The 12,640-nt window shown below is 48.3% G+C and overlaps 1 protein-coding gene across 2 annotated transcripts in view; it reads right to left on the bottom strand.

Annotated features, from left to right (window-relative positions):
• Positions 1-12,227, bottom strand: part of EIF4G3 (eukaryotic translation initiation factor 4 gamma 3) — a 134,919-nt gene extending 122,692 nt beyond the window's left edge. For both annotated transcript variants that reach the window (XM_069741980.1, XM_069741979.1), the window contains exon 1: positions 11,882-12,227. In XM_069741980.1, coding sequence (XP_069598081.1) covers positions 11,882-12,057 — 176 coding nt within the window. In that variant the 5' untranslated portion in view covers positions 12,058-12,227. The remainder of the gene's footprint in view (positions 1-11,881) is intronic.
• Between the last annotated feature and the right edge of the window lie 413 nt (positions 12,228-12,640).

The following is a 12,640-nucleotide window of genomic DNA, read 5'->3' as shown; positions in this document are numbered from 1 at the left end:
GGATCAGGTGTGCAGTCTACAGAGTTTCCACGTCTCAGAGCTCGTTCTTGTATTTTTTGGTATTTGTCAGATCACTGTGTGCGCTCTGATCGCTAAGCACACTGTGTTTCTGGATTGCCTTCATAACACCTGTCATTAGCAAACATAACAGTACAAGGAGCCCAACTAATGATTCTCAATAGAGGGAAAGAAAAAGTTCTGACATCATTTTTTTTTTTTTTTTCTGCTCTGTGTTCACTTTTTTTTTCCCCCCCCCCTAGACATTTCGGTGATTCTGGACACAGGTGTGGACATGGATATTCAGGGTCTGTGCTCTTCAATGGATAATCTCGTTATAAATGTACAAAAAATTCAAGATACTATTGATCAGAAATCTATGTTAGAACCAAGAATTCCTATTCCTGATTTGTTTTTTGGAGATAGAACTAAGTTTCTAAGTTTCAAAAATAATTGTAAGCTATTTCTGGCCTTGAAACCTCATTCTTCTGGTAATCCTATTCAACAGGTTTTGATTATTATTTCTTTTTTGCGCGGCGACCCTCAAGACTGGGCATTTTCTCTTGCGCCAGGAGACCCTGCATTGAGTAGTGTCGATGCGTTTTTCCTGGCGCTCGGATTGCTGTACGATGAGCCTAATTCAGTGGATCAGGCTGAGAAAAATTTGCTGGCTTTGTGCCAGGGTCAGGATGATATAGAAGTATATTGTCAGAAATTTAGGAAATGGTCAGTACTCACTCAGTGGAATGAATCTGCGCTGGCAGCTTTGTTCAGAAAGGGTCTCTCTGAGGCTCTTAAGGATGTCATGGTGGGATTTCCTATGCCTGCTGGTTTGAATGAGTCTTTGTCTTTGGCCATTCAGATCGGTCGACGCTTGCGCGAGCGTAAATCTGTGCACCATTTGGCGGTACTGCCTGAGGTTAAACCTGAGCCTATGCAGTGCGATAGGACTATGACTAGAGTTGAACGGCAGGAATACAGACGTCTGAATGGTCTGTGTTTCTACTGTGGTGATTCCACTCATGCTATTTCTGATTGTCCTAATCGCACTAAGCGGTCCGCTAGGTCTGCCGTCATTGGTACTGTACAGTCCAAATTCCTTCTGTCCATTACCTTGATATGCTCTTTGTCGTCGTTTTCTGTCATGGCGTTTGTGGATTCGGGCGCTGCCCTGAATCTGATGGATTTGGATTATGCTAAACGTTGTGGGTTTTTCTTGGAGCCTTTGCGGTGTCCTATTCCATTGAGAGGAATTGATGCTACACCTTTGGCCAAGAATAAACCTCAATACTGGGCCCAGCTGACCATGTGCATGGCTCCTGCACATCAGGAAGTTATTCGCTTTCTGGTGTTGCATAATCTGCATGATGTGGTCGTGTTGGGGTTGCCATGGCTACAAACCCATAATCCAGTATTGGATTGGAATTCCATGTCGGTATCCAGCTGGGGTTGTCAGGGGGTACATGGTGATGTTCCATTTTTGTCGATTTCGTCATCCACCCCTTCTGAGGTCCCAGAGTTCTTGTCTGATTATCAGGATGTATTTGAAGAGCCCAAGTCCGATGCTCTACCTCCGCATAGGGATTGTGATTGTGCTATCAATTTGATTCCTGGTAGTAAATTCCCTAAAGGTCGATTATTTAATTTATCCGTGGCCGAACACGCCGCTATGCGCAGTTATGTGAAGGAATCCCTGGAGAAGGGACATATTCGCCCATCGTCATCACCACTGGGAGCAGGGTTCTTTTTTGTAGCCAAGAAGGATGGTTCGCTGAGACCGTGTATTGATTACCGCCTTCTTAATAAGATCACTGTTAAATTTCAGTATCCCTTGCCATTGTTATCTGACTTGTTTGCTCGGATTAAGGGGGCTAGTTGGTTCACTAAGATAGATCTTCGTGGTGCGTATAATCTGGTGAGAATCAGGCAAGGAGATGAATGGAAAACTGCATTCAATACGCCCGAGGGTCATTTTGAGTATCTAGTGATGCCGTTCGGACTTGCCAATGCTCCATCTGTGTTTCAGTCTTTTATGCATGACATCTTCCGTGAGTATCTGGATAAATTCCTGATTGTTTACTTGGATGACATTTTGATCTTCTCAGATGATTGGGAGTCTCATGTGAAGCAGGTCAGAATGGTTTTTCAGGTCCTGCGTGCTAACTCTTTGTTTGTGAAGGGATCAAAGTGTCTCTTCGGTGTGCAGAAAGTTTCATTTTTGGGGTTCATCTTTACCCCTTCTACTATCGAGATGGATCCAGTTAAGGTCCAAGCCATCCAGGATTGGATTCAGCCGACATCTCTGAAAAGTCTGCAAAAGTTCCTGGGCTTTGCTAATTTTTATCGTCGCTTCATCTGTAATTTTTCTAGCATTGCCAGATTTGACCAAGAAGGGTGCTGATTTGGTTAATTGGTCTTCTGCTGCTGTGGAAGCTTTTCAGGAGTTGAAGCGTCGTTTTTGTTCTGCCCCTGTGTTGTGTCAGCCAGATGTTTCTCTTCCGTTCCAGGTCGAGGTTGATGCTTCTGAGATTGGAGCAGGGGCGGTTTTGTCACAGAGAGGTTCTGATTGCTCAGTGATGAAACCATGTGCTTTCTTTTCCAGGAAGTTTTCGCCCGCTGAGCGTAATTATGATGTGGGCAATCGAGAGTTGCTGGCCATGAAGTGGGCATTCGAGGAGTGGCGTCATTGGCTTGAAGGAGCTAAGCATCGCGTGGTGGTATTGACTGATCATAAGAACTTGACTTATCTCGAGTCTGCCAAGCGCTTGAATCCTAGACAGGCCCGTTGATCGTTATTTTTTGCCCGCTTCGACTTTGTGATTTCGTACCTTCCGGGCTCTAAAAATGTGAAGGCGGATGCTCTGTCTAGGAGTTTTGTGCCCGACTCTCCGGGTTTATCTGAGCCAGCGGGTATCCTCAAGGAAGGAGTCATTGTGTCTGCCATCTCCCCTGATTTGCGGCGGGTGCTGCAAAAATTTCAGGCGAATAAACCTGATCGTTGTCCAGCAGAGAAACTGTTCGTCCCTGATAGGTGGACTAATAAACTTATCTCTGAACTTCATTGTTCGGTGTTGGCTGGTCATCCTGGAATCTTTGGTACCAGAGAGTTAGGGTACCGTCACACAGTGCAATTTTGATCGCTACGACGGCACGATTCGTGACGTTCGAGCGATATAGTTACGAGATCGCAGTGTCTGACACGCTCCTGCGATCAGGGACCCCGCTGAGAATCGTACGTCGTAGCAGATCGTTTGAAACTTTCTTTCGTCGTCTAGTGTCCCGCTGTGGCGGCATGATTGCATGGTGTAACATATTATATCGTATACGATGTGCGCATAGTAACCAACGGCTTCTACATCGCACATACGTCATGAAATTATCGCTCCAGCGTCGTAGATTGCAAAGTGTGACAGCAGTCTACGACGCTGGAGCGATATTGTTACGACGCTGGAGCGTCACGGATCGTACCGTCGTAGCGATGAAAATTGCACTGTGTGACGGTACCCTTAGTGGCTAGATCCTTCTGGTGGCCATCTCTGTCACGGGATGTACGTACTTTTGTGCAGTCCTGTGGGATTTGTGCTAGGGCTAAGCCCTGCTGTTCTCGTGCCAGTGGGTTGCTTTTGCCCTTGCCGGTCCCAAAGAGGCCTTGGACACATTTCGATGGATTTCATTTCTGACCTTCCCGTTTCTCAAAAGATGTCAGTCATTTGGGTGGTCTGTGATCGCTTTTCTAAAATGGTCCATCTGGTGCCCTTGGCTAAATTGCCTTCCTCCTCTGATTTGGTGCCTTTGTTCTTCCAGCATGTGGTTCGTTTACATGGCATTCCTGAGAATATTGTTTCTGACAGAGGTTCCCAGTTTGTTTCAAGGTTTTGGCGAGCCTTTTGTGGTAGGATGGGCATTGACCTATCCTTTTCCTCGGCTTTCCATCCTCAGACTAATGGCCAGACCGAACGAACCAATCAGACCTTGGAAACATATCTGAGATGTTTTGTTTCTGCTGATCAGGATGACTGGGTGTCCTTTTTGCCGTTGGCTGAGTTCGCCCTTAATAATCGGGCCAGCTCGGCTACCTTGGTTTCTCCATTTTTTTGCAATTCTGGGTTCCATCCTCGTTTCTCTTCAGGACAGGTTGAGTCTTCGGACTGTCCTGGTGCGGATTCTGTGGTGGATAGGTTGCAGCAGATCTGGACTCAGGTAGTGGACAATTTGATCTTGTCCCAGGAGAAAGCTCAACTTTTCGCTAATCGCAGACGCCGTGTGGGTCCCCGACTTCGTGTTGGGGATCTGGTTTGGTTATCTTCTCGTCATATTCCTATGAAGGTTTCCTCTCCTAAATTTAAACCTCGTTTTATTGGTCTGTATAGGATTTCTGAGGTTCTCAATCCTGTGTCTTTTCGTTTGACCCTCCCAGACTCCTTTTCCATACATAATGTATTCCATAGGTCGTTGTTGCGGAGATACGTGGCACCTATGGTTCCATCTGTTGAGCCTCCTGCCCCGGTTTTGGTGGAGGGGGAATTGGAGTATATTGTGGAGAAGATTTTGGATTCTCGTGTTTCTAGACGGAAACTCCAGTATCTGGTTAAATGGAAGGGTTATGCTCAGGAAGATAATTCCTGGGTTTTTGCCTCTGATGTTCATGCTTCCGATCTTGTTCGTGCCTTTCATGCGGCTCATCCTGGTCGGCCTGGGGGCTCTGGTGAGGGTTCGGTGACCCCTCCTCAAGGGGGGGGTACTGTTGTGAATTCTGTGGCTGAATTCACTCCTGTGGTCACAAGTGGTACTGCAGCTTCTGAGCTTCCTCCCTCAGGTGTTCTGGTGAGCTCGTTAACTGCTTCATTACTTAACTCCGCCTGATGCTGCTATCCTTGCTCCTTGTCAATGTTTCAGTGTTGGATCTGAGCTTCTCCTGATTGTTCCTGTGACCTGCTGCTCTTTATAGCTAAGTGCCTTTTGCTTTTTTGTTGCTTTTTTTCTGTCCAGCTTGTCTTTTGTTTTGCTGGAAGCTCTGAGACGCAAAGGGTGTACCGCCGTGCCGTTAGTTCGGCACGGTGGGTTTTTTTTGCCCCCTTTGCGTGGTTTTGCTTTAGGGTTTTTTGTAGACTGCAAAGTTCGCTTTACTGTCCTCGCTCTGTCCTAGAATATCGGGCCCCACTTTGCTGAATCTATTTCATCCCTACGTTTTGTCTTTTCATCTTACTCACAGTCATTATATGTGGGGGGCTGCCTTTTCCTTTGGGGAATTTCTCTGGGGCAAGTCAGGCCTATTTTTCTATCTTCAGGCTAGCTAGTTTCTTAGGCTGTGCCGAGTTGCCTAGGTAGTTGTTAGGCGCAATCCACAGCCGCTTTTAGTTGTGTTTAGGATAGGATCAGGTGTGCAGTCTACAGAGTTTCCACGTCTCAGAGCTCGTTCTTGTATTTTTTGGTATTTGTCAGATCACTGTGTGCGCTCTGATCGCTAAGCACACTGTGTTTCTGGATTGCCTTCATAACACCTGTCATTAGCAAACATAACACAGGTATCAGTGTAATCAGTATAACGGCCCCGACCTGACATTGTCTGTAGTCACTGAGCACAATCCTGATCACAGGTATCAGTGTAATCAGTATAACGGCACCGACCTGACATTGTCTGTAGTCACTGAGCACAATCCTGATCACAGGTGTTGTGAATTCTGTTGTCGGGCTCCCTCCTGTGGTCATGAATGGTACTTCGGCTGGTTCTGTCCATGGACTTCCTCTGGTGGGTGTTTCTGAGTTTCACAGGAGACGAGGTTAATTCGTTAGCTGCTGCTCTTTTTAACTCCACTTAGATCTTTGCTCCATGCCACCTGTCAATGTTCCAGTATTGGTCTGTTCACTCCTGGATCGTTCTTGTGACCTGTCTTCCATCAGAAGCTAAGTTCCAGCTTGTATTTCTTTGGTTTGCCATTTTTCTGTCCAGCTTGCTATTTAATTTGTTGTCTTGCTTGCTGGAAGCTCTGGGACGCAGAGGGAGCGCCTCCGCACCGTGAGTCGGAGCGGAGGGTCTTTTTGCGCCCTCTGCGTGGTCTTTTTGTAGGTTTTTTGTGCTGACCGCAAAGTAACCTTTCCTATACTCGGTCTGTTCAGTAAGTCGGGCCTCACTTTGCTAAATCTATTTCATCTCCGTGTTTGTATTTTCATCTTTACTCACAGTCATTATATGTGGGGGGCTGCCTTTTCCTTTGGGGAATTTCTCTGAGGCAAGGTAGGCTTTATTTTTCTATCTTCAGGGCTAGCTAGTTCCTTAGGCTGTGCCGAGTTGCATAGGGAGCGTTAGGCGCAATCCACGGCTATTTCTAGTGTGTTTGATAGGTTTAGGGATTGCGGTCAGCAGAGTTCCCACGTCCCAGAGCTCGTCCTTATTATCAGTAACTATCAGGTCATTCCGTGTGCTCTTAACCACCAGGTCATAACACACAGGTATCAGTGTAATCAGTATAACGGCACCGACCTGACACTGTCTGCAGTCACTGAGCACAATCCTGATCACAGGTATCAGGGTAATCAGTATAACGGCACCGACCTGACACTGTCTGTAGTCACTGAGCACAATCCTGATCACAGGTATCAGTGTAATCAGTATAACGGCACCGACCTGACACTGTCTGTAGTCACTGAGCACAATCCTGATCACAGGTATCAGTGTAATCAGTATAACGGCACCGACCTGACACTGTCTGTAGTCACTGAGCACAATCCTGATCACAGGTATCAGTGTAATCAGTATAACGGCACCGACCTGACACTGTCTGTAGTCACTGAGCACCATCCTGATCACAGGTATCAGTGTAATCAGTATAACGGCACCGACCTGACACTGTCTGCAGTCACTGAGCACAATCCTGATCACAGGTATCGGTGTAATCAGTATAACAGCACCGACCTGACACTGTCTGTAGTCACTGAGCACAACCCTGATCACAGGTATCAGTGTAATCAGCATAACGGCACCGACCTGACACTGTCTGTAGTCACTGAACACAATCATGATCACAGGTTCCTTTTAACCCCTTCACCCACAAGCCCCTTTTCATTTTTGCATTTCAGTTTTTCGCTCCCCTACTTCCCGGAGCCATATCTTTTTTATTTGTCCATCAATGTGGCCATGTGAAGGCTTGTTTTTTGCGGGACGAGTTATACTTTTAAATGACACCATTGGTTTTACAATATTGTGTACTTGAAAATGGGGAAAAAATTCCTAGTGCGGAGAAATTGCAAAAAAAAAAAGTGCAATTCCACGACTTGTTAGGGTATTTTTTTTTTTGCCATGATCACCAAATGCTAAAACCGACCGGCCACCATAATTCTGCAGGTCATTACGAGTTCGTAGATACCAAACATGTACAGGTTATTTTTCATTGAAATGGAAGAGAAAAATCAAAAGTTTGTAGAAAAAAAAAAAGGCGTCATTTTCTGAGACCCGTAGCATCTCCATTTTTCATATATGATCTTTTGCGTGCCCGTTATTGCATTTTAATTCATTCTTGTGCCGACCAAAAAAACTAAATTCTGGTGTTTTGACTTTTTTCCACTATACCATTTATGTTGGCAGATCGGGCGATTCTGCAGGGAGAGCCCAACAGACTGTCCATGCATGTGCCGTGACAGGGACACTGTAGCTGCGACACCGGACATCTGATCAGCCGGCGCACTCAATGTATCCAGGTTCCCTCTGCAGCTTATTTGGTAAGCGCTAAAGCTTGTTGAAAAAGCAGGAACCCGATCAAATTCGCTCAACTCTAGTCATTAGCAGAAAGCCGGACCTTCTCAATGAGGATTTTTTGGTAGACCGCAAAATTCATGGTTCCATTTACCACAGCAATTCTTCCAGGTCCTGAAGCACCAAAAAAAAACCTGATCACCACACTACCACCACCATATTTTACTGTTGGTATGATGTTCCTTTTCTGGAATGCTGTGTTACTTCTACACTAGAGGTAATAAGACACATATGTTCCAAAAAGAACCACTTTTGTCTTGTCAGGCCACAGAGTATTCTCCAAAAGTCTTAGGGATTTATCAAGATGTTTTCTGGCAAAATTGAGACAAGCTTTTATGTTCTTATTGCTCACTAGTGGTTTTCATCTTGAAACTTTGCTATGCAGGCCATTTTTGTCCAGTCTGTTTCTTATGGTGGAGTCATGAACTGACCTTAACTGAGGTAAGTGAGGCCTGTGGTTCATTGTATGTTGCTGTGGGGTCTTTTTTTGACCTCTTCGATAAGTCGTCACTGTGCTCTTATGGAAATTTTTATCAGCCGGCCACTCCTGAGAGAGTTCCCTACTGTTCCAGGTTTTCGCCTTTTGTGGTGAATAGCCGTCACTATGGTTCGCTGGAGTCCCAAAGTTTTAAAAACTGCGTTAGAACCTTTTCTAGACTGATAGACCTCAATTACTTTGTTTCTCATTAATTCAAGAATTTACGGTATTTGGATGGCGGCATGATGTCTAGCTTTTGAGGACATTTGGTCTATTTCACTTTGTCAGGCAGGTCCTATTTAAGTGATTTCTTGATTGAGAACAAATGTGGCAATGATCAGGCATGTGTGTGGCTAGGGAATGTGAACTCAGCTTCCCAAAGATGTGATAAACCAAAGTTTATTTTTTAAGGGGTGGGGGGAATCACCTTTTTCCACAGGGCCCCGTAGGTTTGGATTTATTTTTCCCTTAAGAATAAAGACTTTCGTTTCAAAACTGCATTTTGTGATTACTGGTGTTATCCTTGTCCAATATTAACGTCTGGTGATATGAAATACTGAAGTGTGACAAACATGCAAAAGATTAGGAAATTAGCAAGGAGGCAAAGACTTTCACATAACTGTATATGTGCGCGCGTGTGTATATACAAACACACGTGGATGTAAGCACAGCGTGTATATATATATATATGTGTGTGTTTGTGCATACAGACACACGTGTACGCATGTGCAGTGTATATATACACGCGTATGTACCGTAAGCAGGAGATGATAGCATGATCTGTATGGGGACGGTGTGAGCCATCAATGATCGTTCTAACCCCATAGGTTTTCATCAGATGTTGTACATGGAAAAAGGAAACAGGATCTGAAGAAATCCATGATGGAATTCAGGGTTCGGAGCTTTGATGATCCAGAATGTGAGGACGAAATTACATATGAGGAAGAAAGATGTGGACTGATGTTCATGGAATGAAAATAAGACATCCCCAGAAAATAAGACATCCCATGGAAAAATATAAGGTCCAGACACAATTTTAGAGAAACACGTCTCCCCCTGTGTCTCTCTATGCATAATTCTCTTGTCTCCCCATCACTCTCTGCCTCTGTCACTCTCCCCCTTGTCAGTCTCGCCATCACTCCCCCCTCCATCACTCTACCCCCTTGTCATTCTCTCCCCTCAGTGTCTCTTCTGTCAATTCAATTCAATTGAGCTTTATTGGCAGGACTAAGTACACTTTAGCATTGCCAAAGCATATGGTCTCTTCTGTCACTCTCTCCCTCAGTCACACTCTCTCCCTCAGTCACACTCTCTCCCTCAGTCACACTCTCTCCCTCAGTCACTCTCTCTCCCTCAGTCACTCTCTCCCTCAGTCACTCTCTCCCTCAGTCTCTCCCTCAGTCACTCTCTCCCTCAGTCTCTCCTTCAGTCACTCTCTCCCTCAGTCTCTCCTTCAGTCACTCTCTCCCTCAGTCTCTCCTTCAGTCACTCTCTCCCTCAGTCACTCTCTCCCTCAGTCACTCTCTCCCTCAGTCACTCTCCCTCAGTCACTCTCCCTCAGTCACACTCTCCCTCAGTCACACTCTCCCTCAGTCACTCTCCCTCAGTCACTCTCCCTCAGTCACTCTCCCTCAGTCACTCTCCCTCAGTCACTCTCCCTCAGTCACTCTCCCTCAGTCACTCTCCCTCAGTCACACTCTCCCTCAGTCACTCTCCCTCAGTCACTCTCCCTCAGTCACTCTCCCTCAGTCACTCTCTCCCTCAGTCACTCTCTCCCTCAGTCACTCTCTCCCTCAGTCACTCTCTCCCTCAGTCACTCTCTCCCTCAGTCTCTCCTTCTGTCACTCTCTCCCTCAGTCTCTCCTTCTGTCACTCTCTCCCTCTGTCACTCTCTCCCTCAGTCTCTCCCTCAGTCTCTCCCTCAGTCTCTCCCTCACTCTCTCCCTCAGTCACTCTCTCCCTCAGTCACTCTCTCCCTCTGTCACTCTCTCCCTCTGTCACTCTCTCCCTCTGTCACTCTCTCCCTCTGTCACTCTCTCCCTCTGTCACTCTCTCCCTCTGTCACTCTCTCCCTCTGTCACTCTCTCCCTCTGTCACTCTCTCCCTCTGTCACTCTCTCCCTCTGTCACTCTCTCCCTCTGTCACTCTCTCCCTCTGTCACTCTCTCCCTCTGTCACTCTCTCCCTCTGTCACTCTCTCCCTCTGTCACTCTCTCCCTCTGTCACTCTCTCCCTCTGTCACTCTCTCCCTCTGTCACTCTCTCCCTCTGTCACTCTCTCCCTCTGTCACTCTCTCCCTCTGTCACTCTCTCCCTCTGTCACTCTCTCCCTCTGTCACTCTCTCCCTCTGTCACTCTCTCCCTCTGTCACTCTCTCCCTCTGTCACTCTCTCCCTCTGTCACTCTCTCCCTCTGTCACTCTCTCCCTCTGTCTCTCCCTCAGTCACTCTCTCCTTCTGTCACTCTCTCCCTCAGTCTCTCCCTCTGTCACTCTCTCCCTCAGTCACTCTCTCCCTCAGTCACTCTCTCCCTCTGTCACTCTCTCCCTCTGTCACTCTCTCCCTCTGTCACTCTCTCCCTCTGTCACTCTCTCCCTCTGTCACTCTCTCCCTCTGTCACTCTCTCCCTCTGTCACTCTCTCCCTCTGTCACTCTCTCCCTCTGTCACTCTCTCCCTCTGTCACTCTCTCCCTCTGTCACTCTCTCCCTCTGTCACTCTCTCCCTCTGTCACTCTCTCCCTCTGTCACTCTCTCCCTCTGTCACTCTCTCCCTCTGTCACTCTCTCCCTCTGTCACTCTCTCCCTCTGTCACTCTCTCCCTCTGTCACTCTCTCCCTCTGTCACTCTCTCCCTCTGTCACTCTCTCCCTCTGTCACTCTCTCCCTCTGTCACTCTCTCCCTCTGTCACTCTCTCCCTCTGTCACTCTCTCCCTCTGTCACTCTCTCCCTCTGTCACTCTCTCCCTCTGTCACTCTCTCCCTCTGTCACTCTCTCCCTCTGTCACTCTCTCCCTCTGTCACTCTCTCCCTCTGTCACTCTCTCCCTCTGTCACTCTCTCCCTCTGTCACTCTCTCCCTCTGTCACTCTCTCCCTCTGTCACTCTCTCCCTCTGTCACTCTCTCCCTCTGTCACTCCCTCTGTCACTCTCTCCCTCTGTCACTCTCTCCCTCTGTCACTCTCTCCCTCTGTCACTCTCTCCCTCAGTCACTCTCTCCTTCTGTCTCTCCCTCTGTCACTCTCTCCCTCTGTCACTCTCTCCCTCAGTCACTCTCTCCTTCTGTCTCTCCCTCTGTCACTCTCTCCCTCTGTCACTCTCTCCCTCAGTCTCTCCCTCTGTCACTCTCTCCCTCAGTCTCTCCCTCTGTCACTCTCTCCCTCAGTCTCTCCCTCTGTCACTCTCTCCCTCAGTCACTCTCTCCTTCTGTCTCTCCCTCTGTCACTCTCTCCCTCTGTCACTCTCTCCCTCAGTCACTCTCTCCTTCTGTCTCTCCCTCTGTCACTCTCTCCCTCTGTCACTCTCTCCCTCAGTCTCTCCCTCTGTCACTCTCTCCCTCAGTCTCTCCCTCTGTCACTCTCTCCCTCAGTCTCTCCCTCTGTCACTCTCTCCCTCAGTCACTCTCTCCCTCAGTCTCTCTCTCACTCTCTCCGGTGAAGGATACGCTGCGGCAGTCGGAGGCTGCAGGGCCCGGATCCCGGGGTGTGCGGCGGCTGCAGAGGAGGGAGGAGCAGGCACGGCGGCGCTGGGCACGGCAGCTGACGGGGGAGGCCCCAGCACCCCGGTCCCGGCTCCGGTGGGTGCGGCGGATTTCAGGGCCGGCTTGTGCGGTAAACTCATGGCCGGGCCGGGTTCAGGGGCGGACCCTCATGGGAGCGCAGTCAGGGAGACACGGGCGCCTCTGTCTGTCGTGGAGATACCGGTAATTTCCTCACTCAGACACCGGAGCATCCAACATGGCGCTGCGTCCGCCTCCAGCAGTCCGGCAGGACGGACATTCGGTAATCTCCGGCAAAGTTCGGATGCGCTCGGAAAACAGGTGGAGTAAACGAAGGCAGCTCGGAAATGTTCGGAAACACTCGGGTTCGTTCGCAGCCGGAGGACTGTGTGTGGTCTGTGCGCGTAAACCAATCGTGAGAGGAGGCGGGGCAAAGGTGAGGCAGGACACGAACGCTGTGTCGGAAATCTTCGGAAAGAGGCGTGATCAAGATCGGTGCAATGTGACACAGAGGCGGGACACAGCCACAGGGCGGAGTCCCAGGAGGTGCAGGGATTGGAGGGGGCGTGGCGGCACGAAATAATTCGGTAATATTCGTTGCCGTTCGGCCTCTGCGTGTCAGTCATGGAATGTCTCCCCCACGCGGCAATGCAGGCGCATGACAACGGAAATAGAGCAGTGTCACCGGAAGCGAGTGTGAAAAGT

This window comes from Ranitomeya imitator, chromosome 10, assembly GCF_032444005.1.
Source record: "Ranitomeya imitator isolate aRanImi1 chromosome 10, aRanImi1.pri, whole genome shotgun sequence".
In the NCBI taxonomy this organism is placed as follows: domain Eukaryota; kingdom Metazoa; phylum Chordata; class Amphibia; order Anura; family Dendrobatidae; genus Ranitomeya; species Ranitomeya imitator.
Note: the sequence above shows the minus strand (reverse complement) of the source record. Positions and strands in the feature narration are given on the sequence as shown.